Source organism: Symphalangus syndactylus, chromosome 2 (assembly GCF_028878055.3).
Source record: "Symphalangus syndactylus isolate Jambi chromosome 2, NHGRI_mSymSyn1-v2.1_pri, whole genome shotgun sequence".
NCBI lineage: Eukaryota > Metazoa > Chordata > Mammalia > Primates > Hylobatidae > Symphalangus > Symphalangus syndactylus.
In genome coordinates, this window is record NC_072424.2 from 45613143 (window position 1) to 45638563 (window position 25421).

Consider the following 25421-nt stretch of genomic DNA (forward strand, 5'->3'; position numbering starts at 1 on the left):
AAGAGAAGCCTCTATTTGGATGGGGTGAAATTCCAGATATCTGGAGCAGCAGCAAGGGCACTTGCTGGGGAGAGCTTCTAAGAGGTCTGGAGCCGGGGTTAGATTTTTGGAAGTCCCTTCCAATCCTCAAGTCTTAGGATTTTATGACCATGAAAATCACTGAATCACAATCTGAAGGTAATCGGTAGATGTTCTGACATTTATGAAAACACAAACGGGTTCAAAGAAGAGAAATATACATTGCAAAATACTCTAGGGACTAAACAGTGACTTAACTATGAGTACTAAGCACTGCAATGCATATCTAAGAGGAAGTTTAGAGAATAATGCTATAAATGGTAGTCTCAAATAAAAAAAATACCTTCAGCAATATCAGCCTTTTGGTGGATATTAGTAAAAATTTTCATGACAACTATTATCCACTTGGCTCTGAAGAGGTCACTATTGACCTTTTGGTCTCCCAAAGTGCTGGGATTACAGGCATGAGCCACCATGACTGGCCTTTTTTAATAGATGGCGCATATATATATGGAAGAATACATCCCTTTGAAGTGCTAGCTAAGTGTTGGCAGCGTTGAGTTCTCTGCACCATCTAAATTAGAAGATAGGTGGCTCTATGGGCCATTGGTAACTTCCTAAAGTGCGGAGTGTGTACATATACTTACTTTTCCTTTGTATGTTTGTTTTCACTTTCTAATCAAATTTTGAGTTCTTCTAGGGTAGAGGTAAAAGCTCTTCTCCCTTTAGGGTACTCAAAGCTTGTTGAACTGAGCTAAATTATATTTCACAGAACACTTTAAGAAGCAAAACTTTAAGAATTGTGTCTCTTCTGGGACAAAACAACCACGAAGGAAAAGCAGAGATTATACATGAAAAAGCTTCTAATTTAAACCACTGGAAGGCTCAATATTGTTGAATCAATATTGCTTGAGTCTAGAACTCGGTCATGTATATATACATCTCATTCAAGTAGAGTGCTGACTGTTCTCTATAAAAGTAGAAGTTGAGTTTCAGGGAAATTACGTGTCATGTTCAAATTTATATGTAAAATAGGATTAGAAGATAATTTCTTCAATTTATAAATTAACTGCTTAAACAATTAGACTAGGATGGCTTAATTTACACAAACTTTTCCTTTTATTTGTATGTGTAGCCAATCTGCTTTCAAAAAGAATGCTTAGTAGGATTTTTTTAGAACTCTGTTGTCAGATTCACACTTGATATGGCAAATACAGTATAGGTTGTCTAGGGAATATTATTTTATGTAGCAAAAAGATCATAACTGAAAATAGGAATTGTGGTTATAATATTCACTAGTATGTAAAACAAACAGTGCATTTATTGTTTTTCTAACAAAGCATTTAAATATTTAAACTTCTCATAACTATCCACCAAACTGAAAGAAACCTGTAAGAAGAAAAAAAAATTTCCAGTCAACAAAAAAAATTTATTAGAGGAAAATATTTCTTTTTTTTTTTTGGAGACGGAGTCTCGCTCTGTCACCCAGGCTGGAGTGCAGTGGCGCGATCTCGGATCTCACTGCAAGCTCCACCTCCCGGGTTCATGCCATTCTCCTGCCTCCACCTCCCAAGCAGCTGGGACTACAGGCGCCCGCCACCGCGCCCAGCTAATTTTTTTGTATTTTTAGTAGAGACGGGGTTTCACCATGGTCTCGATCTCCTGACCTCGTGATCCACCTGCCTCGGCCTCCCAAAGTGCTGGGATCACAGGCGTGAGCCACCGCACCCAGCCCGAGAAAAATATTTCTTAAAAATGAGTAATAGCCAGGTGCGGTGGCTCAGGCCTGTAATCCCAGCACTTTGGGAGGCTAAGGCAGGCGGATCACCTGATGTCAGGAGTTTGAGACCAGCCTGGCCAAAATGGCAAAACCCTGCCTCTACTAAACATAGAAAAACTAGCTGGGTGTGGTGGCACGTGCCTGTAATCCCAGCTACTCAGGAGGCTGAGGCAGGAGAATCGCTTGAACCTGGGAGGCAGAGGTTGCAGTGAACTAAGATCACACCACTACGCTTCAGCCTAGGCAACAAGAGAGAAACTCCATTTCAAAAAAAAAAAAGGAGAATAATAGGGCCGGATGTAGTGGCCCTATTAATCCCCGCACATTGGGTGGCTGAGGTGGATCGCTTGAGGCCAGGAGTTTCAGACCAATCTGGGCAACATGGCAAGACTCTGCCTCTACAAAAAATACAAAAATTAGCTGGGTGTGGTGGCATGCACCTGTAGTCCCAGCTACTCCGGAGGCTGAGGTGGATCACCTGAGCCTGGGGAGGTTGAGGCTGCAATGAGCCATGATCACACCACTGCACTCCAGCCTGGGCGACAGAGAGGGACCCTGTCACCAAAAAAAAAAAAAAAAAAAAGGTAGAAGAAGAATAGGAAGTTTGGCAAAAATGTGAATTAATTTTGAGAGAAAAGATATAGCTCCTTGTTGAGTAATGCCAATGTTAATAGTTAATCATTAGTTTACTGCATATATGATATTTATCAAAGGCCAGAATATCACTACCCTCCATAGTTGACAGACTGTTCTAAAAATTTTAACCTATCCCTTTCAGTGAAAAAAACAGCAGGAATATTGATGATTGAAAACAGGTAAATCTGGGACTGCCTCTTTTTACATTATGCACAGTCTGTGGAAACAAAGATTTAATCCTTGTGTAACTCACTGAAAACTTACCTTAAAACTTATCATATTACAATAATGCTTATATTGTAAATAAGAAATATGCCATATTTGCCCAACTGCAAACTTGAAGGACGTAACTTTTTCCATAAATCTGTTAACTTTATTTATTGTCATATTGCCAAGTTATGTATCTCTTTTAAAAATAATTCTGATTTATATACTTTTTTGGAGAGCTTTTTCAGCAGTACCCAGTAATTCCACTTCTAAAGGCCTACAGAAATACTTACACAAGTGCTCAATATATATGTATAAATATATTAATGGCAGCTTCATTTATAGATAGAAAAAACTAAAGAATCCATAATATCCAACAAATGAGGACTTGTTTAATAAATTATGGTATATGTAAACTATAGACAGTACAAAGAAATTAAAAAGAATGAAACATCCATATTTACCAATATGAAAGCATATGCTGCATGAAAAATGTGAATTATAACATACCTCCCCCAAAAAGGAAATAACTACATGTGTGCATGTAAGTATCTGCATGTATACATGTTCAAATGTACACTACAAAGGTCTGGAGGGAAATAAACCAATAACTGTGAGAGACTGAAGAGGAGGGGAAAATAAGAGCTTTCTCCTTTTTTTTTTTTTTTTTTTTTTTTTGAGATGGAGTTTCGCTCTTGTTGCCCAGGCTGGAGTGCAATGGTGTGATCTCAGCTCACTGCAACCTCCACCTCCCAGGCTCAAGCGATTCTCCTGCCTCAGCCTCCCGCACAGCTGGGATTACAGGCATGCGCCATCATGCCTAATTTTTTGTATTTTTAGTAGAGATGGGGTTTCTCCATGTTGGTCAGGCTGGTCTCGAACTCCCGACCTTCGGTGATCTGCCCACCTCGGCCTCCCAAAGTGCTGGGATTACAGGTGTGAGCCACCGCACCTGGCCTGAGAGCTTTCTTTTTATGTTTGATTTTAGTTTAACGGTGAACATGCACTATCTATTTCCTGTGTTTTTGTTTTTGTTTTTCTGGAGACAGAGTCTTGATCTGTCATCCAGGCTGGAATGCAGTGGCAAGATCTCGGCTCACTGCAACCCCCACAGGCCAGGTTCAAGCAATTCTCATGTCTCAACCTCCCAACTAGCGGGGATTACAAGCGTGTGCCAATGCACCCGTCTAATTTTTGTATTTTTAGTAGAGACGGGGTTTTGCCATGTTGGCCAAGCTGGTCTAGAGCTCCTGGCCTCAAGTGATCTGCCCATCTCAACCTCCCTAAGTGCTGGGATGACAGGCGTGAGCCACCACACCAGGCCGCAATTTCCTGGTTTTGACAAATACTATAGCTATGTAAAACGTTAGCACTGGGGGAAGTGTACAAGGGACCTCTCTAAACTATATTTGTAACTTTTTGTGAGTGTGCAATTATAGTACTTTTAAGAAAATTTTAAAAACAGTGAGCATAAGCAATTTTTGTAACTATCACAGTATTTCTGGTTTTTGAAAAATCATTTTACAGGGTAATTTTCCAAACTACAAAACAGCTCTAACATTTACTCTTAAAATAATCATAAAACTGTGAGTTCAAAGTTCATATCGATAGCTGAAGGCATAAGCACCTATCACCTACATATTTAAGCACATAAACTATAAACTTCCGGAATTATGACACTGGAGCAAAAAGAAGAAAAAAGCAAAAGTCATTTAGGTTCAGACTAATCCTTTATAATCTAAGCTTTCCCAAAAGGGCAGCATACTTTTCTAATATCTGGACCTTAAGGTAAACTTTGTGAGATGTCTGGTCTTGTTATATTCAGAAGTAAACCCAAATGTATCTTCCTTTAATTCTTTGGCACTTCAAATGAATTTAGGATTGTCTGAGGAAAAAATGCTTGCTGGAGGAGCTGTGTGAACAAGCTTGTTGTCCTGCTACTATATCTAGTCAAGCATTCAGATACTACAACTTTGGCAAATCCCATTAATACTTTAAGAAGTCACGACTTTAAAACTTCTAAAGAAAGTTCCTGTGAAGTAGTCACAGGGGCAAGTTTAAGCAGGCAGGGTGTGTATACAATATAGTAACAAAATAATGCAAACAAAAGAAGATTTGTTTAATTATAGTGGAAATAATTGTTATTTAAAAGTGCCTTCTTCCTCATCATAAAAGAATAAACTGGACCAGTGGCAAAAGAATTGTATGTTGTGATGCCTTAAGACTAGAAACAGAAGACAGAAATTTCAAAGTAAAGTCCTGGCAGACGTCCAGTCTCCATGGCAAGAATTCTGGCCACACAATTCCTTCATAAGTTTCAAGGCTTGTTCATGTCCCTTTAGACAGAACTCAAAGTTGCTCATTTTGAGTCAAATACAAGTGTATGTTTATCAGGGTTTTCCTATCTTTCTGTGGTGATGTACATGGAAACTTCTTTCCTAAACCTTATAATCATTTGGGGGTATGGTAGAGAGAGATTATCAGGCCATGTACAAAAGGGTAAAAGAAAATGGGTGAGGGGCTAAGAACAAGGAGGTGGGTGCCCAGGGTACTTCCCTTTTCAAGCAAGACTGGTGGAAGAAACTGTCAGCTTTTTTTTAATTTTAATTTTTATTTTTTTATTGCCTTCACCTCCCACCTGCACCACATCCACCAACACCACTTCTACCTCCACATCCAACTCCACCACCACCACCTTCACTTCTACTACCACCACCTCCACCACCACTGCTACATTACTACTTCCATCTCTATCTCCACAAGCACAACTACTTTATTAAGATCAGTAAATGAGCAGGCAATGAAATTTGCCATTACTACCTCCATCCCAATCTCCACAAGCACAACTACTTTATTAATTTAAGGCCATTATATGAGTAGGCAATGATTTATTCCAGTGAGACATTTATGAGTCTGCCTACCCTCTAGTACCTTTTATGTTGCGTACCTCATCTGATCATTTATTTTTAATTTAAAATTAGTGCTTAATTTATAAAAGAATGTGACTTTCATCTTGTTTAAGATTCAGAAAATAGTGTATAAGCAGTAAAAATTCTCTCCCATACCTGCCCTCTAGTCACCTTCACCACCCCAATCTTCCTCACTGAAAGCAACTTAAGACCATCTCCTCAGTCTTCTTATATATATTTTTTTGTATTTATTTATTTATTTATTTATTTTTATTATTATACTTTAGGTTTTAGGGTACATGTGCACAATGTGCAGGTTTGTTACATATGTATCCATGTGCCATGTTGTTTTGCTGCACCCATTAACTCGTCATTTAGCATTAGGTATATCTCCTAATGCTGTCCCTCCCCGCTCCCCCCACCCCACAACAGTCCCCGGAGTGTGATGTTCCCCTTCCTGTGTCCATGAGTTCTCATTGTTCAATTCCCACCTATGAGTGAGAACATGCGACGTTTGGTTTTTTGTCCTTGCGATAGTTTACTGAGAACGATGTTTTCCAGTTTCATCCATGTCCCTACAAAGGACATGAACTCATCATTTTTTATGGCTGCATAGTATTCCATGGTGTATATGTGCCACATTTTCTTAATCCAGTCTATCGTTGTTGGACATTTGGGTTGGTTCCAACTCTTTGCTATTGTGAATAGTGCCGCAATAAACATACATGTGCATGTGTCTTTATAGCAGCATCATTTATAGTCCTTTGGGTATATACCCAGTAATGGGATGGCTGGGTCAAATGGTATTTCTAGTTCTAGATCCCTGAGGAATTGCTACACTGACTTCCACAATGGTTGAACTAGTTTACAGTCCCACCAACAGTGTAAAAGTGTTCCTATTTCTCCACATCCTCTCCAGCACCTGTTGTTTCCTGACTTTTTAATGATGGCCATTCTAACTGGTGTGAGATGGTATCTCACTGTGGTTTTGACTTGCATTTCTCTGATGGCCAGTGATGATGAGCATTTTTTCATGTGTTTTTTGGCTGCATAAATGTCTTCTTTTGAGAAGTGTCTGTTCATGTCCTTCGCCCACTTTTTGATGGGGTTGTTTGTTTTTTCTAAACCGCTCAACTACATGGAAACTGAACAACCTGCTCCTGAATGACTATTGGGTACATAATGAAATGAAGGCAGAAATAAAGATGTTCTTTGAAACCAACGAGAACAAAGACACAACATACCAGAATCTCCGGGACACATTCAAAGCAGTGTGTAGAGGGAAATTTATAGCACTAAATGCCCACAAGAGAAAGCAGGAAAGATCCAAAATTGACACCCTAACATCACAATTAAAAGAACTAGAAAAGCAAGAGCAAACACATTCAAAAGCTAGCAGAAGGCTAGAAATAACTAAAATCAGAGCAGAACTGAAGGAAATAGAGACACAAAAAACCCTTCAAAAAATTAATGAATCCAGGAGCTGGTTTTTTGAAAAGATCAACAAAATTGATAGACCGCTAGCAAGACTAATAAAGAATAAAAGAGAGAAGAATCAAATAGATGCAATAAAAAATGAAAAAGGGGATATCACCACCGATCCCACAGAAATACAATCTACCATCAGAGAATACTACAAACACCTCTATGCAAATAAACTAGAAAATCTAGAAGAAATGGATAAATTCCTCGACAAATACACCCTCCCAAGACTAAACCAGGAAGAAGTTGAATCTCTGAAAAGACCAATAACAGGATCTGAAATTGTGGAAATAATCAATAGCTTACCAACTAAAAAGAGTCCAGGACCTGATGGATTCACAGCCGAATTCTACCAGAGGTACAAGGAGGAACTGGTACCATTCCTTCTGAAACTATTCCAATCGATAGAAAAAGAGGGAATCCTCCCTAACACATTTTATGAAACTGTCAGCTTTTAATAGTTCACCTATGATATGAACCTGGCATAGCGATGCCACTGCCCTGTTGAAGTGTTAAAAACCAATAGATGGTAGCTGCTGACTCAATCAACTGACAACCTCTTGACTGCAAGCTTCACATAATTTCTAACTTTAGCAATCAAGATTAAGCATGCTAGGTAAAAGCTCTCTCCCAGAAGTAAACTATACAACATTTTCCCTCACAGATTTCATTAAACCATTGTAATATATATAGTTGAAATAGTTCAGGAAATAGTCTCCAAAGTCATGCAGTAGTTATTAAGAAGAGCAGGGCTCCATCCTGTCTCTGATTTCCTACACAATAGTGTTCTTGTCAGCAAGTCATTCAGATACTTTGGTGGCTTTCTTTTCACACTCCTAACTTTTTATCCTTTAGCTGTCTTTCAGAATCCAATAGTCTTTGTCTTCAACTTTATCTCATTACTGCCAACTAACTTATCTCTCCAATAGTCTGGCTCTTACTTAATTTCTATCACTCACTTCTTTTTCCCCAGTGCCTGGCACTCAATCATTTTTGCTGAATAAATAAATGAGTAAATAAACAAGCAAATAAATCAAAATCTACCCACACCTAATGCTTTTTACTGCGAACAGTTTTAGGAGTCCACTAACAAACGCTTAATTTATTTACATATTGCATTGTTCCAAAAGGGTTTTAAGCCAATTTACAAAAACATATGCAAGACAAATTTAACTTAGTTAACTGAGAAAAGCTAGGGCCAAGAGAAAGTGAGAGTACGAAAGAAGATGAGGTTAGTATACAAAATACATGTGATGCTATGCTATATTCCTCAGTTTTTCTGTCTCCAAAATACAGAATAAAATACTATTAATTATACAACTCACAGTTCTCTTGAAATAAAAACAAACCAGTTGCTCACTGTAAATTCTACTATCTGTAATACTGAAAGCAGAAATCTCTGAGTCTGCTGGGAGCTACTATGAGCTACTATGAAATATAGTGAACCCAATCATCAGTAGTTACTACAGCAATTCTATCATCTGTAGCCTAGACTACCAAAACAATCATCTAATTGCTCTTCCTGATTCTAATTCTGTCCCTTTTAAATCTATTCTCCTTAAAACAGCCAGAATAAACTCTCAAAATACAAATCAGAGTATGACACTAACCTGCTTGAAACCCTTGAATGATTTCCCATACCTATGATCCAAACTCCTCAACAAAGCCCTCAAGGCCTTACATGATTTGGCTCTGATAATCCTCCTAATTTCATTTGTCCCTCTTCCTCTGGCACACTACATTATATCCATACTATTTCCCTTTCTCTTTCCTAACAGCACCTTAGGACTTTGCTCTTGCTCTTCCCTCTGCCAGGAATGCTATTTCCCTATATTTCCCAATTTCACTCAGTTATGTGCTCAAATGCCACCGCCTTAAAGACGGTTTCCCTGATCACCAAATCTGAAGTGGCCCACCTCACCTCCAGTCACTATCACATTAACCTGTTTTATTTTTCTCATACCATCTAAAAGCTATTTGAAATTCCATCTAAAACTATTTAAATTAGCACTCTTTGTTGTGGATCTCCCTCCAACAAAGGGGGATTGTGAGAGGAGGGATCCTGCCTATCTTGTTCACCACTGTGTCTTCTGCACTTAAAACAGTGCCCAAAGCAGGTGCTCAAACATTTGTCGAGTAAATGAAGAAACATCTAAAAATAGGGCAGCTCTTGGTGATCTGGCTTAATCTGGACAGCTTTCAGTTTTGCTGGAGTAGTGGTGTGTAGCTATCTATTTTTTAGGTCATATATGCTGCCTTTGAGATGAAAATATCAGACTTTCTTCTCAGAAAAATGCGCATACAAAATTCTGCTTGAACCTCCTAAAACCAACCCATGGTTCTCAAGTTGGAGCCCCTGACGTAAAGGCATGTAATGACCTTTGTGCAATGCAATCTATGTTGTTGTTTGCTGTTGTTTTTATGACAGGGTCTCGCTCTGTCGCCCAGGATGGAGTGCAGTGGTGCAATCATAGCTCACTGCAGCCTTGACCTCCCACGCTCAAGCAATCCTCCTGCCTCAGCCTCCTGAGTAGCTGGGACTACAGGTGTGCACCACAATACCCGGCTGATTTTTTGCCTCGGCCTCCCAAACTGCTGGAATTACAGGCATAAGCCACCACACCTGGTCTGCAATCTATGTTACAACTAATTCCTGTCTGTGGAGATGAAGGCTAAGGGGGGAAAAAAATCAATAAAAAACTACAAATTATTCATAACAGATTTCCCTATAAAGTGGTAGAACATAAGAGTGGTCAAATGAGTAATGCCCATGGCTAATGGTTGCTTAGTCCTCTTGTAGTGTATTATATTGAGAAGCCCAGACTGACAATTTATCATGAAAGAAATGGCATATAGCTTCATGATATATGCATTTGTTTCTCATTAGAAAACAAATCTGTGAAGTGAGGCGTAGTATTATGGGGTGCCTCTTTTAAAAATGGCATGGGGCCGGGCACGGTGGCTCATGCCTATAATCCCAGCACTTTGGTAGGCAGAGGCGGGCAGATCACCTGAGGTCAGGAGTTCAAGACCAGCCTGACCAACATGGTGACACCCTCTCTGTACTAAAAATACAAAAATTAGCTGGGTGTGGTGGCATGTGCCTGTAATCCCAGCTACTCGGGAGGCTGAGGCAGGAAAATCGCTTGAACCTGGGAGGTGGAGGTTGCAGTGAGCTGAGATTGTGCCACTGCACTCCAGCCTGGGTGACAGAGCGGAGACTCTGTCTCAAAAAGAAAAAAAAGAAAAAAAGAAAAAGAAAAGAAAAAAAAAGGCATGGACTACACTCTTGTCCAATTAAATAAGAACATATTGGATCAGGACACAGATAAGAACAAGTCAAGTTGTAAGAGTTGATAAGTTAAAAACCAACTAAAAAATGAAAAAGAATGGGCTTTACCTTCAGAAATAATTCATGAACTCCTGGAGGCAGAGAATCTTCCCTGGTTTCAATTAATAAAAAGATTAATGTGCAGGGTAACAAAATGACTTTTTTTAAAAAAAAAATTCTTTAAAAAATGATGTTGCATCAAAGAAGTGATGACAGGAAAAAGAACATATCTAGGTGTAAATTTCCTCTCTTACCTGGCAGGGAGGGCTTGGTGTCAGGTAAAGAGATCAACTGAACAAAGTAGCTTTTGTTCCTCTACCCCCTTCTCTTTCTGCATCTGTAGGTGCTCACAGCTAAATTAACATGAAAAGTAAACCATCTGGGCCAAAAATATCTGTAAGTTCTAAAGGACTTAACAACATTTTTTCATCCTATTTTTAGTACACTAAATAGTAATACTATTTTCTTCCTGGAAGTTTGGCTTTAAGGTTCTTATTTTGGCAAAAATTAGATTGTTTGCCTTAAGGGAAGGTGTATCTTGAAAAATGTCACTTTAACTGTATTTCTTTTTTGTTAATAATACTATGAGACACTCTACAACAAACAGAAAAACAAAGAACCTATCTTGATGATTTTACTAAAACATCTACCCTTCAAATTGTTTCCATCTCATTTATAATTTATGAAGTATATTAGTAAGAGAAAAAAGTAAAAACATATTCTTTATTTTTCTCCATACTTGGAGACTGCATACTTTCTCTGCATACTTGCAGACTGTGGCTCAGTAACAACAGCCTTGATGAGTCACTAAGGAATCTAACAACTGTTAGGATTTGAACTCTACATGAGCTGGTATTTTAACTTCTCACTTAAATCTTTTCATTCTTCACAAGGAATCCTGTGTTACTGTTCATGCTTCTTAAAAACAAGTTATTCTGTATGACTGACTGGTTTACTGCATCTAAGCAGCATTAATTCTCTAGTAACTATCATCCTTCATAAAATTATCTGAATGCCTTTTTTAGAAGTTCAAATTATTTTTGAAAATTTACCATTTTTTGGCCAGGCACAGTGGCTCACGCCTATAATCCTAGCACTTTGGGATGCCGAGGCAGGCAGACTGCCTGAGCTCAGGAGTCTGAGACCAGCCTGGGCAACATGGCAAAACTTCGTCTCTACTAAAAATACAAAAAACTAGGCTAGTCGCGGTGGCTCAGGCTTGTAATCCCAGCACTTTGGGAGGCCGAGGCAGGCGGATCACCTGCAGTTGGGAGTTCAAGACCAGCCGACCAACATGGAGAAACCCTGTCTCTCCTAAAAATACAAAATTAGCCGGGTGTGGTGGTGCATGCCTGCAATCCCAGCTACTTGGGAGGCTAGGCAGGAGAATCGCTTGAACCCGGGAGGTGGAGGTTGTGGTGAGCCGAGATCGTGCCATTGCACTCCAGCCTGGGCAACAAGAGCGAAATTCCGTCTCAAAAAAAAAAAAAAAAAAAAATTAGTAGGGCCTGGTGGTGCACAACTGTAGTCCCAGCTAATCAGGAGGCTGAGGCACGAGTATTGCTTGAACCCAGGAGACAAAGGTTGCAGTGAGCTGAGACTGTGTCACTGCACTCCAGCCTGAGCAACAGAGCAAGACTCTGTCTCCAAGAAAAAAAAAAAAAAGAAAACTTACCATTTTTCATCATTTTTGTATTATTTTCATTTTAATATTTACATTTCATCTCCTGAAAAGCTTATTTATTTGCTATTAGAATCTTCTGTTTTAACCATACAGTTGCAGGAACCAACAGACTAATGTAATGGTGGTCCAGGTATGTCTGTTTTCTGTGTGCCATAGAGCACTGCTTTGCAGGATGGTAAAGAGATTTTCATTTTGAAAAGTATTCAATATTCAAACAGTTTTGAGGGAAAAATGAGTTATACCTTTACTCTAGGACTTCTCAAAGCCTTTAATATGTTAATGAAATTGTGAATTTACAAGACACACAATATGTAAAGATTCCTATGATTATTTGACCATAGTTCACTTTCTCCATGACTAACTGTCCCAAACAACAGTTTAGGAAATGCTGCTTTATATCAGTCATTGCTGATCACTTAATTAAGATGTACACTGCCTTTGTCTAAATTCTTATAATTCCCTTGTCCAAAATATTTCTTTATCCATAAAAGAATAAGCAGCAGTTGGTCCTGGAGAGATGACAATATTTCTCAGAAATAATTCACATTATTTATTATTATTTATTATCCCTAATGCTGATGAAGAGAAATCAAAAAAGGTTTATATTTGTTACACTTATAGAGAAGGCAGAGAAATGGGTAATGTATTTTTAGAAATATTCTCGCGTAAATAATTTAAAAAGAAAAAAATTTTAGTTCCTTTAAAGGATGTTTGTTTATATGGAACATTAGTTTATTATTCCACAATACCTCAATTCCTAATGTGTTGCTGTACAGCAAAAAAAGTTTTTAAGTATAGCTAAAAGATCTGCATTTACTTATTCAACATTTATTGATTGCTTACTACGTGCCAGGATAGTCCTAGCCCATAGATATACAGCAGTGAACAAAAAAGGCATGCTTCTTATAAGGTTTATAATTTAGCTTTTTATTCTTTTATATGGCCTATATTGTTATAAATACTTGCTCTAGAACTGTTTTATTTTTAAAACTACCTTTGATGTCGTGAGAGTATAGGTACGCTGATACTTAAAAACCTCAAACATGTAATCAATTAATTTGCTTATGAGGGATGGCATGAACCATGAAATACAGGCATATAGTTAATGAACATAAGAGAAAACATTTTACTTGTACATTAGAAACAAATATCATTTATGTCTCATAGTCTCATGTTTTATAATTATTTTACATTAAAACACTATGAGAGGCCGGGAGTGGTGGCTCAGGCCTGTAATCCCGGCACTTTGGGAGGCCGAGGCAGGCGGATCACCTGAGGTCGGGAGTTCGAGACCAGCCTGACCAACATGGAGAAAACCCGTCTCTACTACAAATACAAAATTAGCCGGGCATGGTGGCACATGCCTGTAATTCCAGCTACTCGGGGCTGAGGCAGGAGAATCGCTTGAACCTGGGAGGCAGAGGTTGCGGTGAGCCAAGATCGCGCCATTGCATTCCAGCCTGGGCAACAAGAGTGAAACTCCATCTCAAAAAAAAAAAAAGAAAAGAAAAAAGAAAAACACTATGAGATCCACTTATTTTCAATAAATGATGCTAGGTCAATTGAATAACCATATAGAACAAAATGAATCTTGAAATTTACATCCCAAACTATGCATAAAAATCAACTTTGGATGGATTAGAAACTTAAATATGAGTGGTAAAACAAAATTACAGAAGAAAACAAAGGAAAATATCTTTATGATTTCAGGGGTAGGCAAAGATTTCTTAAACAGGACATTAAAAGAATCATAAAAAATAATAAACTGGATTTCATTACTACTATGAACTTCTCCTCATCAAAAGACACTATTAAGAGTGAAGAGACAAGCAACAGAGTAGAAGACATTTACAATACATAGACCTGATAAAGAACTCCCATTCAGAATATACAAAGAAATTCTATAAATCAGTCAGGCATAGACAACCCAATAGAGAAAAATGGCCACAAATCCGGGCAGGTTATTCACAAAAGAGAACATTCAAATGGCAAATACATGGATGAAAAAAAATTCAATTTTATAAGTCATCAAAAAATAAACAGGCATACTTCGGAGATACTGTATGTCTGGTTCCAGACAACCAGATTATCACAATAAAGTGAGTGACACAAATTTTTTGGTTACCCAGTGTAAGTTATGTTTACACTATAGTCTATTAAGTGTGCAACAGCATATCTGAAAAAACAATGTACCCACCCTAATTAAATGTACTTTACTACGAAAAAAATGCTAATGATCATTTGAGCTTTCAGCAAGTTGTAATGTTTTTGCTGGTGGAGACTCTTGCCTCAGTGTGGATGGCTGCTGACTCATTCGGGTGGTACTTGCTAAAGGCTGAGGTGGCTATGCCAATATCTTTTTTTTTTTTTTTTTTTTTGAGATGGAGTCTCGCTCTGTCGCCCAGGCTGGAGTGCAGTGGCGCAATCTCGGCTCACTGCAAGCTCCGCCTCCCAGGTTCACGCCATTCTCCTGCCTCAGCCTCCCGAGTAGCTGGGACTACAGGTGCCCGCCACTACACCTGGCTAATTTTTTTGTATTTTTAATAGAGATGGGGTTTCACCGTGTTAGCCAGGATGGTCTCGATCTCCTGACCTCGTGATCCACCCCCCGGGCCTCCCAAAGTGCTGGGATTACAGGCGTGCGCCACCGCGCCCGGCTACTATGCCAATATCTTAAAAAAAGACAATGAAATTTACTGCATCAATTGACTCTTCCTTTCACAAAAGGTATCTCTGAAGCATGGGATACTGTTTGGCAGCATTTTAACCAGAGTAGAACATCTTTCAAAATTGGAGTCAATCCTTTCAAATTCTGCCACTTCTTTATCAACTAAGTTTATGTAATATTCTAAATTCTTTTTTTTTTTTTTTTTGAGATGGAGTTTCACTCTTGTTGCCCAGGCTGGAGTGCAATGGCACGATCTCAGCTCACCGCAACCTCCGCCTCCCAGGTTCAAGTGATTCTCCTGCCTCCGTCTCCCAAGTAGCTAGGATTACAGGCATATGCCACCACTTCCGACTAATTTTGCATTTTTAGTAGAGACAGGGTTTCTCCATGTTGGTCAGGCTGGTCCTGATCTCCTGACCTCAGGTGATCCACCTGCCTCGGCCTCCCAAAGTGCTGGGATTACAGGCATGAACCACCACATCCAGCATATTCTAAATTCTTTGTTGTCATTTCAACAATGTTCTCAGCCTCTTCACCAGGGGTAGATTGCATCTCAAAAAAACACTTTCCCTGCTTATCCGTTAGAAGTAATACCTCATCCATTCAAATTTTATCGTCAGATTTTAGCAACTCAGTCACATTTTCAGGCTCCAGTTCTAGTTTTCTTGCTATTTCCACGACTTCTACAGTTAGTTCCTCCACTGAAGTCTTGAACCCCTCAAAATCATCCATGAGGATTGGAAACTTTTTTCTTTTTTTTGAGACAGGGTCTTGCTCTGTTGCCCAGGCTGGAGTGGAGTGGCACAATCACGGCTCACTGAAGTCTCGAACTCCAGGGCTCAAGCGATCCTCCCACCTAGCCTCCAGAGTAGCTGGAATTACAGGCAAGCACCACCATGCCTGGCTAATTTAAAAAAAAAATAACATATGACAGCATCTCCTTATGTTGTCCAGGTTGGTCTCAAACTCCCAGCCTCAAGCAGTCCTCCCACCTCGGCCTCCCAAAGTGTTGGGATTACAGGGGTGAACCACGACCAATCACAAATGTCTTTAATGGCATTTAGAATGGCGAATCCTTTCCAGAAGGCTTTCAGCAGACTTTGCCCAGGCCCATCAGAGGAACTATTCTATGGTAGATGTAGCCTTTCAAAATGTATTTTTAAATAATAAGACTTGAAAGTTGAAACCATTCCTTGATCCATGGGCTGCAGAATGAATGCTGTGTTAGCAGGCATGAAAACATTTATTTCCTTGTACATATCCGTCAGAGTTCTTGAGTGACAAAGTCCATTGTTAATAAGCAGTAATATTTTGAAAGGATTCTTTTCTTCTGAGCAGGAGGTCTCAACAGTGCACTTAAAATATTCAACAAACCATGCTATAAATAGATGTGCTGTCACCCAGGCTTTGTTGTTCCATTTATAGAGCACAGGCAGATGTAACAATTCTTAAGGGCCCTTGGGTTTTTGGAATGGTCATTGAATACTGGCTTCAACTTAAAGTCACCAGATGCATTAGTCCCTAACAAGACAGTCTGAATGTCCTTTGAAACTTTAAAGCCAAATATTGCCTTCTCTTCTCTAGTTATGAAAGTCATAGTTGATACCTTTTTCCAACAGAAGTTTGTTTGATCTACATTGAAAATCTTTTGCTTAGTGTAGCTACTTCATCAATTATCTTAGTTAGATCTTCTGGATAAATTACTTGTTGTAGCTTCTCCATTAGCACTTGCTGCTTCATCTTGCATGTTTGTTATGGAGATGGCTTCTTTCCTTAAACCTCATGAACCAACCCCAGCTACCTTCAAACTTTTCATCTGCAGCTTCCTCACTTCTCTCAGCCTTCATAGAATTGAACAGAGTTAGGCCCTCCTTGCTCTGGATTATACTTTGGCTCAAGGGAATGCTGTGGCTGGTTTTTTATCCAGAACACTCAGACTTTCTCCATATCAGCAGTGAGGCTATTTTGCTCTCATATCAATCTTGTGTTCACTGGAGTAGCACTTTTAATTTCCTTCAATAATTATTTCTTTGTATTCACACCTTGGCTGTTTGGTGCAAGAGGCCTTGCTTTTGGTCTATCAGCTTTTGACATGCCTTCCTCATTAAGTTAATCATTTCTAGCTTTTGTGAGAGACATGTGACTCTTCCATTCACTTGAACACTTAGAGGCCACTGTAGGATTATTAATTAGCCTAATTTCAATATTGTTACCTCTTAAGGAATAGGGAGGCTCCAGGAGAGGAAGAGACAGGAACAGCTGGTTGGTAGGGCAGTCAGAACACACGTTTATTGATTAAGTTCATCACCTTATATGGGTGTGGTTCATGCACCCCAAAACAATTACAATGGTAACACCAAAGACCACTGATCACAGATCAAAAATAGACATAGTAATAATGAAAAAGTTTGAAATACTGTGAGAATTACAAAATGTGACCAAGGATACTAAGTGACCATATGCTGTTAGAAAAACGGTACTGAAAGACTTCCAGGATGCAGCAGTATCACAAACCTTAGATTTGTAAAAATCACATTATCTGCGATTTGCAACAAAGCGAAGCACAATAAAGCAAGGTATGCCTGTATATTAAAACCACACTGTAAAACTACCACACAGCCACTGGAATGGCTAAAAAGGAAGAGACAGACAATACCAAGTGATAACAGGGATGCAGAACAGCTAGAACTTCTCTACACTGATGGCTGAAGTATAAACTAGCACAAATGCTTCATAGTATCTATTAAAACTGATCATGTGTATACACCCCCTGACTCAGCAATTCCACTCCTAGGTAAACACTCAAACGGAAATGTGTGCATATGTTTACCAAAAGACATGTAAAAGAATGATGATGTTAGTACCATTGTAACAGCAAACCTGGAATCAGTTTATATGTCTACCAAGGGCAGAACATATACATAAATTATAGTATATTTGTTACAAGGGCAGACTACACAACAAAGGGAGTGAATGAACCACAGCTATATGTAACAACATGGATAAATTTCAAAGACAATGAGCAAAAGAAAGCAGAACCAAAAGTTATCCTGCATGATTTGGTGTATACAAAGTTAAAACTCAGGCTACTTTTATCTTTGGTGTTAAAAGTCATGATAGTGGTTATCCTTGAGAGGGAGGAGAAGAATGACTAGAAAGAGGCACAGTGTGGGATGGGAGCTCTCTTTTGAGGTACTGGTCAAGTTCTCTTTCTTGATTTATGTGTTCTATAGATGTAGTCACCTGGTGAAAAATCAGCAGCAGTATACATATGATTTGCCCGAATGCGTAATGTACTTTAATAAAATATTTATTTGAAAAGTGCTATGAGATCCACATATATTTTGCACATTTAAAATTCCCTTTCAAATTCTCTACATATCATTCAAAGGAATGACCACTCCTCTTTTCTCTAGTTTGCCCAAAATTAAAATACTTGAAATAAATTAAATACTTGAAAACAAGACCTAATCCTGAATGGGTTAAGTAAATTATTATTGTGGCATAGGATTATATTTGGAAGAAGAAAATAGTACACTTGACTCATATATCTAGGCCAATAAAAACCTATTTTATATTCCTCTGCAAAGCTACACTTCTAAGCTTTAAATTAAATGTCCCAAAATTTAAAAACGGCTTCTCATATGACAAGGTATCTCATCCCTCATTAGCCTTGTAACTCTCTTTTTAGGTGCTCTCCAATTTGTGAGTGTCTATGTCATCATGCAATACATGGGCATAGTCTTAACAGCCCCAAAGCACAGTGGTCTAACCCAAATACCACAATTTCATGAATGCAGTCTAGGAATTACCATCACACAATTTGTTCATGGAGGTTAACTAAAACTACCAGATCTTTTTCGCATTATAAGTCAGATTTCCTACAACCTGAAATTTAAAAAATTTATTTTTTAAAAAGTTAAACATAGAGTTAATATTTTTCTTACTAAATTTAACTTTGTTGACTTTGGCTCATCACTCAAGCCTACTGAGAAGACTTTGATTCTGTCTCCTGTCATCTTGGGTAACTCTCCTGGCTTCATATAATCTACACATACAATTTGTATTTTTTCTATGTCTTAACTCAAATTATTATTTTAAAAATATGTTGATCCCTGCTGGTTGGGCTTTCCAGGAAAAAAAGAGAAAAGAAAACTGTTGATCTCAAACTGTCAAAGAAAGACATTTAGAGGGCATTGCCAGCATCTTCCTTAAAGCATTTGCCAAAGGATGTTTCATGTAATAAACCCTAAAATGAGTGAGGGAGGTGCCCTGTAATGAGTTTGGGAATGCTGGGTTACTGCAGAATTCCTGTCTTTAAAATTCTAATAAAAGGCCAGGCACGGTGGCTTATACCTGTAATCTCAGGACTTTGGGAGGCCTAGCTGGGTGGATCACCTGAGGTCAGGAGTTTGCGGCCAGCCTGGCCAACATGGTGGGACCCTGTCTTAGCCAGGCCAGGTGTGGTGGTGTGCACCTGTAATCCCAGCTACTCGGGAGGTTGAGGCAGGAAAATCGCTTGAACCTGGGAGGCAGAGGTTGCAGTGAGCCAAGACTGTGCCACTGTACTGCAGCCTGGGTGACAGAGTGAAACCATGTCTCCAAAAAATTAAAATAAAATAAAATCCTAATAAAAATGCTCTCTAAGAGGGGTTAAAATATAAAGTGCTTCCCAAACTTATCTGACTTGGAAACCTTTTCTCATCTTGAGAAATCAGTGTTCCTGGAAAGATCCTTTGGGAAATGAAGCTCTAGGGTGGTAACAATACGTCAGCCAGCATTCTTTGGGCAAACGATTGTTTCATTAGCTTGAAACCCACCTTACTGCTTTATCATTTGACCTACCTAAACTTCTCCATATTTTCTAAAAGATTATCAAGATACCGTCAAATGAAATAATGATATCTTGCCAGTGTAAGTAACTTCTCACAAAATGCAACAGGATCAGTTAAAGAGGATTTAGTATAGTATTAGTGAAGCAATGGACGCTCAATCTACTGTGGAAATTATATGCCGTTAAGAAGCTATGAAAGTGAGAGACAGCTTCTTTAAAGTTTTCCATCAAAATGGCTATATTTAAAAAGCTTTGGCGATTAAAAAATCATCTTTGGTCACCTGGAAAATTCAGTTATATGTGACACCTCATTTCCCAGTGATATTTAGTGAAATATTTCTATGTATTAAGAATGAGTTATTTAAAAAAAAAGTTATAAAAAATTATCACTGAATACTGCATATTATACAAAGAATCTTAATATAGTTTAAATTTTCTTAAGTTTTCATACATTGCCAAAAGAATTTCACATATTCATCTGAAATCCACTTGAAAGATTATGTTTAACAAAACATATGGTCTTTGTAAATGAAAACAGACACAAATAAGTATATCAAGTCCTTCATCATTTAGCGACTTAATTTCAGAATAGGGAGTAACAGGATGATAGGCTTTACTTGTAAAAAAAATTTATGCAAACAAATCATATTCACAAAGCACATTTAAACTGATGGAGGCAGCATATTTATATAATGTGGCATCAGTACCGCTAATCCTCCACATTGTCTACTAGAGCAGTAGGACTTAAGATGTTGTTGAGATAACTGGCTTCCATTAGCAAGTATGTGATTGGCAGGATGATAAAGTCTTTTCACTCACACGTCAGCTATTTCCTTTTCCTTAGAAGAGGGCAATCCTGATGATCCATCTTTTAGCTAGTCTCTCATAGAGTCCCAATTCTCTTGCCTTCAGCTTTGATATGGTTCTAACTTTCCTCTTGTATCAGCTCATACTTGTCATCAACTCCTCTATTCAGAACAGCAAATATCAGGAGTTTGACCTCAGGGCAAAGTCCGGGTGGGCAGGTAAAATCTGACCACTGGACCTACTTCCTAATCTTTCATAGCAACTCATGAAGCAGTATCAAATTCAAACTAAAAAACAGAAGCATGACCCCTTATAAGTACTATGAAAAGGGCTCTTTTGCCTTTCTAAGTATGCTTGAAAAGAACTGTCAACCACCCTATTAAGACAGAAATGGATCACAGACTGAAAAAAAAAAAAAAAGAAGGAAAAGTGCAGAACCCCAACTGAAATGTAAATAAAGGTGTTAGCAACCCCTTTACATTTGGTGGTATACTACTTCATATAAAAGTGTTAAAGCAATATGCTATGAAATAGCTTTATGAAGTAAGGAACATAAAAGCCCTATTGAAACTTTAAAGCATCCTTATTTAAATAATCACTAACATCTGATAAAAAAAAAACTTTTATCACCTCATGTGAGACTTTACTTTTCAAGACCAGTTTTATTTTTATTTTTTGCCAATTCCCCATACTTGGCATTTCACCACTTAACTATTTGTAAACTAATTTTAAAAACAAATATAAGCAAAAAAACAAATATAGGTGAAAAATATCTATCTTTTTCAATTTATTAAGTCCAGGCTGCTAAAATAATAAAATTCAAGCCATGCCATAGTGATCTAGCAGCTAAGGAATTAGTTGCATATTCTTATTTTGGAATACAAAAGTCCAAGAAGAGTATGATTAAATTTTGACAATAATAATCAGAAAAAAAGTATTTTAAACTCCTTTTAAAACTAGAAAAATTAAAATGTAATAACTTACCCAAAATTTTCTATCCATTGATCCCTTCCACTGCATATTTACTACCATTCTCAAAAATTGTTTTATATTTAGTTATTTCTACATAAATCTTGTATTCTAATAATTCTACACACATCATCATAGATTTCACAATTCTACATGTTTCATAATAGATTTTTAAAATTAACTTAGAAGTCTCTTAGATTACATTGATGAGGAAAAGTCAACCAGGACTTAATGCCCTCTAAGTGCACATACTTGAAAAGCAAATTCAACAAAAATGACTTGAGATGTTTATTAATATTCATAAGTATGTCTTAGTAACGATTCCCTAGTGAGCTATATACTTGTAAAGAGGCCTTCTATGCTGTCAAATGATGATTATCTTTGAAGGAAGGAAGTACCTGGGATCAGTGTTTTAATCTCCATTAAACCAACCATCTATCTATCTGGAAAAATCAAGGAACAGAATCCTTACGAACAGTTTCATAAACTATGTGGTCCTACTCACGATCCTACAATGAGCTTATAAAGTAGTTAACATCACATAAACGAGTTACCACCATAAAAATTCATATACAACTGAGAAAATATCACATGATAAATTTCAAATTTTCTATAAACAGATTATTCATATATAATGAGAATTATTCTCAAATCATCTCCTCTTAAAGCTGTCCTTTGGATTGGAGAATATGTTTATGTCCTTGCAACTTACACCAGTAGGAAACTTACCCCACTAAGTGACCTTAAACTAACTGGGAAATGAATATACAATCAATCCTGTTTTCAACTTGCTAAAGAATCCTGTTTTCAATATTACATCACCTTGTTCAGGGAAATAGCACTGCAACAGAGGGAACTCCTTCTAAAGGAAATGGATCTACTGTCAACAGAAAGAATCTCTTCTAGTAAACTGGAATGGAAGTTGAGAGTTGTAGGGATAAACGGAAAACTCCCTCACCCTTGGAAGTTTAACTGAAACATCAATTAACAAAAGGCAAATTAATAGGAGAAATACCATATACATTTATTAGCATGCATGAGAGAGAATCGCAGAGTGATTTTTCCACTATGCAATGGGGTATGGATGGCTACATGTTTTTGTTTGTTTTGTTTTGTTTTAGACGTAGGGTCTTGCTATGTTGCCCAGATTGGTCTTGACACCCGGCTTCAAGTGGTCCTCCCACCTCAGCCTACCAAGTGCTGGGATTATAGGTGTAAGCCACCATGCCTGACCCTGTATCTTTTTTCTTATGGGAAAGGGAGATGGGGAAAGTGTGGATGATTTTAGGAGGGTAGTGAATGATTTTTAGGGGAACTTAATGCGAATGAAGAACATACAATGGTCTGGGACAAAATGTGTTGAGCCTATGTGACAAAAGTCTGCCCAGGTGTGTTCACAGACTTCAGTCTTTCTTCTTGCATGAGTTTAGCTAATATAAGGGAAGGAACCAGAGGCAACCATTTTCTTCCTTGACAGGTCCAAACTTCAAGCAGATGAGGGAATTTTAGAGAACAACTTTATCCTGTACTTTGGGAGAGACAAAGTATTGAGAGATGGTGGGGCAGTGGGTGGGGGTGGGAAGGAGGTCAGAGAGACCTCAATGCTGCTTCTTCAGTTCAGCATGTCAAAGCACCGTATTTTAGAGTACTGGTTTCTGAGCCCCAACATTTCCCTGTCCAAAACTTCCCTAGAAGTTTCACATATTAAAAGCTGAGTTAGTGGCTGTGAAAAGACAAATCAAGTTAGTAACTCAATGGCAAAAGATCTCATCAAATCAGTCTCTTATTTTGGGGAATAGGCCAGTCCAATTAAACAGCTGTGCCTTATTTTAGAAGACAGCACTGCAGATGGGCCCTCAAAGCTAGGCCTCTATATGTAAGGTAGGCAAACATATTTTTAATAAGAGGCATCTCTACAGAAACAGAAGAAAAACAATGGTCAATGTCGGGAGTAGTCTATAAGCTAATTATTAGAGTCTCTGAAGCATCTTCAGGTTGCAGTGGCAATCTGACAGATTTTTTATTATTATGGTTTGAATCAGGTATTCAAGCAAACTTTTTGCACAGTCCATATATCTGTAGGCATAAAGGCTGTTAATATGTAAGTTGCTCTGGTGATTTTTGTTGAAGTTTATATTAAGTTCTAGCTTTAGGGCTTTAAGAAAAGCAGTTTTAATTTTTAGTGATTTTAAGTGAGAAAAATGTGAAAACATTAGTTTGGAGACTTGTAGCTAAAAAAGAATTTAGGATTTGGTCTAAATTTCAGGCAAATAATAAAAACTCAAAAATAACAGACAAGGCTAGAATCTAATACAGGTATACTATAGTTTTTCCTTTAATATATATTTTTTCTAGTCCCCCTTTTAAAAAAATCAAATACAAATTATACTAGGACCAATTTATTTGTAAAATAAATTTTAGTCTTACCATATTTGGCCTGATTATTTGTATAGTGCAGGAAGAACAGTGATTCACCATATGGACTTTTTAAAAATGGACTTCGCTGGAACTTTTAATAAGGAATTTTGGATTAGACTTTTAAAAGCCTCAAGGGTAGGAAAGCAAGCTGAGCATCTGCCATCAGACTGTGCCTCTAATATCGGTATGAACTGGGTGAAATTTTCTCTTTTCAAGGTCCCCGAAATATCTTGAGGTTCTCAGGCCTACCAGAAAGTGACATTTTTTACTTATCCCAAGGTCAGGAACCTTATAAGGGAACTGTGTGGATAGGGTACAGGGCCAGTCTCTTTTTGTTTTGTTTTGTTTTGTTTTTAACTTTATTGGCTTTATAAAGTCAACGCCAATCCCTCAAAGCAGTCTGGTCATATATGAAAACATGACATTTTAGTCAAATCCTTGGTAAAATAACCAGTGTTTTCAATGTGTCCTGCTACAAAAGAAAAGATTCTTATTGAACTTACGTAAATAATTAGATTGTCATAAAACTAGAATATTTACGGATAGTTTCTAAATTCTGGAGAAATCATCTAGAGAGAAAAGTAAATGTTTTGATTTTGTTCATAAGTATACTTTAACTAATTGCTCTGTTATGAATAGCTTAGAAGAAAAAATTTTCTTCGCTCTCGAAAACGAAACATAGAAAGAATCAGCACTGTTTTAAATAAAAAGTCATCAAAAAATCATTTTGGGCCAAGTACGGTGGCTCACGCCTGTAATCCCAGCACTTTGGGAGGCCGAGGTGGGTGGATCGCTTGAGCCCAGGAGTTCAAGACTAGCCTGGGCAACATGGTGAAACTCCATCTTTACCAAAAATACAAAAATTAGCCAGTCTCATAACCTGGTTTCAAAATACATAAATCAGTAAATAAATAAATACATAGATTAACATTTAAAAATAAAATAATAAAAAAATTATTTTAGTCCATCATCAGTTCAGTTCCATGTAATTTTTGTTTTGCTTGATGTTGGATTAGCAATCTTTATGAATGTATCAGCTTTTTAATTAGAGTCCTGGAAGTTTTTTACCTAGTCCAATGGTATGATTTCCAATGTTACCAGACATCTGTATTTAAAAGCATTTGTCAGTGTCTTTTATTTTTTTACTTTAATATTTTTATTTTTATTATGAAAAATTTCAAACATACATGAAAGTAAATAGCACAATAAACCCATCATCCTCACCTCCCAGATTCAGCTACTATCAATAATTTTTCTTTGTTAAAGTGTTTTAAAACAAACCACGGAATACATTTCCCTGCTTTCTCCCGTTGATTTGTCTGAATTGGGATCAAAACAAGTTAAACACATTATATTTGGGTTTTATGGCTCTGAAATATCTGGTAAAAAAAAAAAAAGTTCCTTTTTAAGATTTAAGAGGCAAACACTATCTGAAATACAAAGAAGGAATTGTGAGGACAGTATGCCAGCAATCATATTTTGGTGAGCATGGATGAGGAAAAAAAATTAATGGAAAAAGACCAGCAGGAAATAAAACAGAATGCCAAGAATGATGTGTTTGGGTAGTAAGACTATGAGTAATTTTTTCTACTTTTTTGTATATTCTAATGTTTTTTGAAAATGTATAACATATATACGTACTTTTTCATTTTACCTATATTTTATTATGCCTCTAGTA

The 25421-nt window shown here is 37.6% G+C and overlaps 1 protein-coding gene across 11 annotated transcripts in view; it reads right to left on the reverse strand.

The window, feature by feature from the left end:
* Positions 1–25421, reverse strand: part of EXOC6 (exocyst complex component 6) — a 364709-nt gene that overhangs the window by 19847 nt on the left and 319441 nt on the right. For 2 of the 11 annotated variants that reach the window (XM_063629863.1, XM_063629865.1), the window contains one exon: positions 12954–13532. The exons of 8 other annotated variants lie outside the window; for them this stretch is intronic. In XM_063629863.1, the coding sequence (XP_063485933.1) occupies positions 13374–13532 (159 nt within the window). In that variant the 3' untranslated portion in view covers positions 12954–13373. Of the gene's footprint in view, positions 1–12953; positions 13533–20122; positions 20644–25421 lie in introns of those variants that run through there. One more of the 11 variants, XM_063629870.1, reaches the window with a different exon arrangement.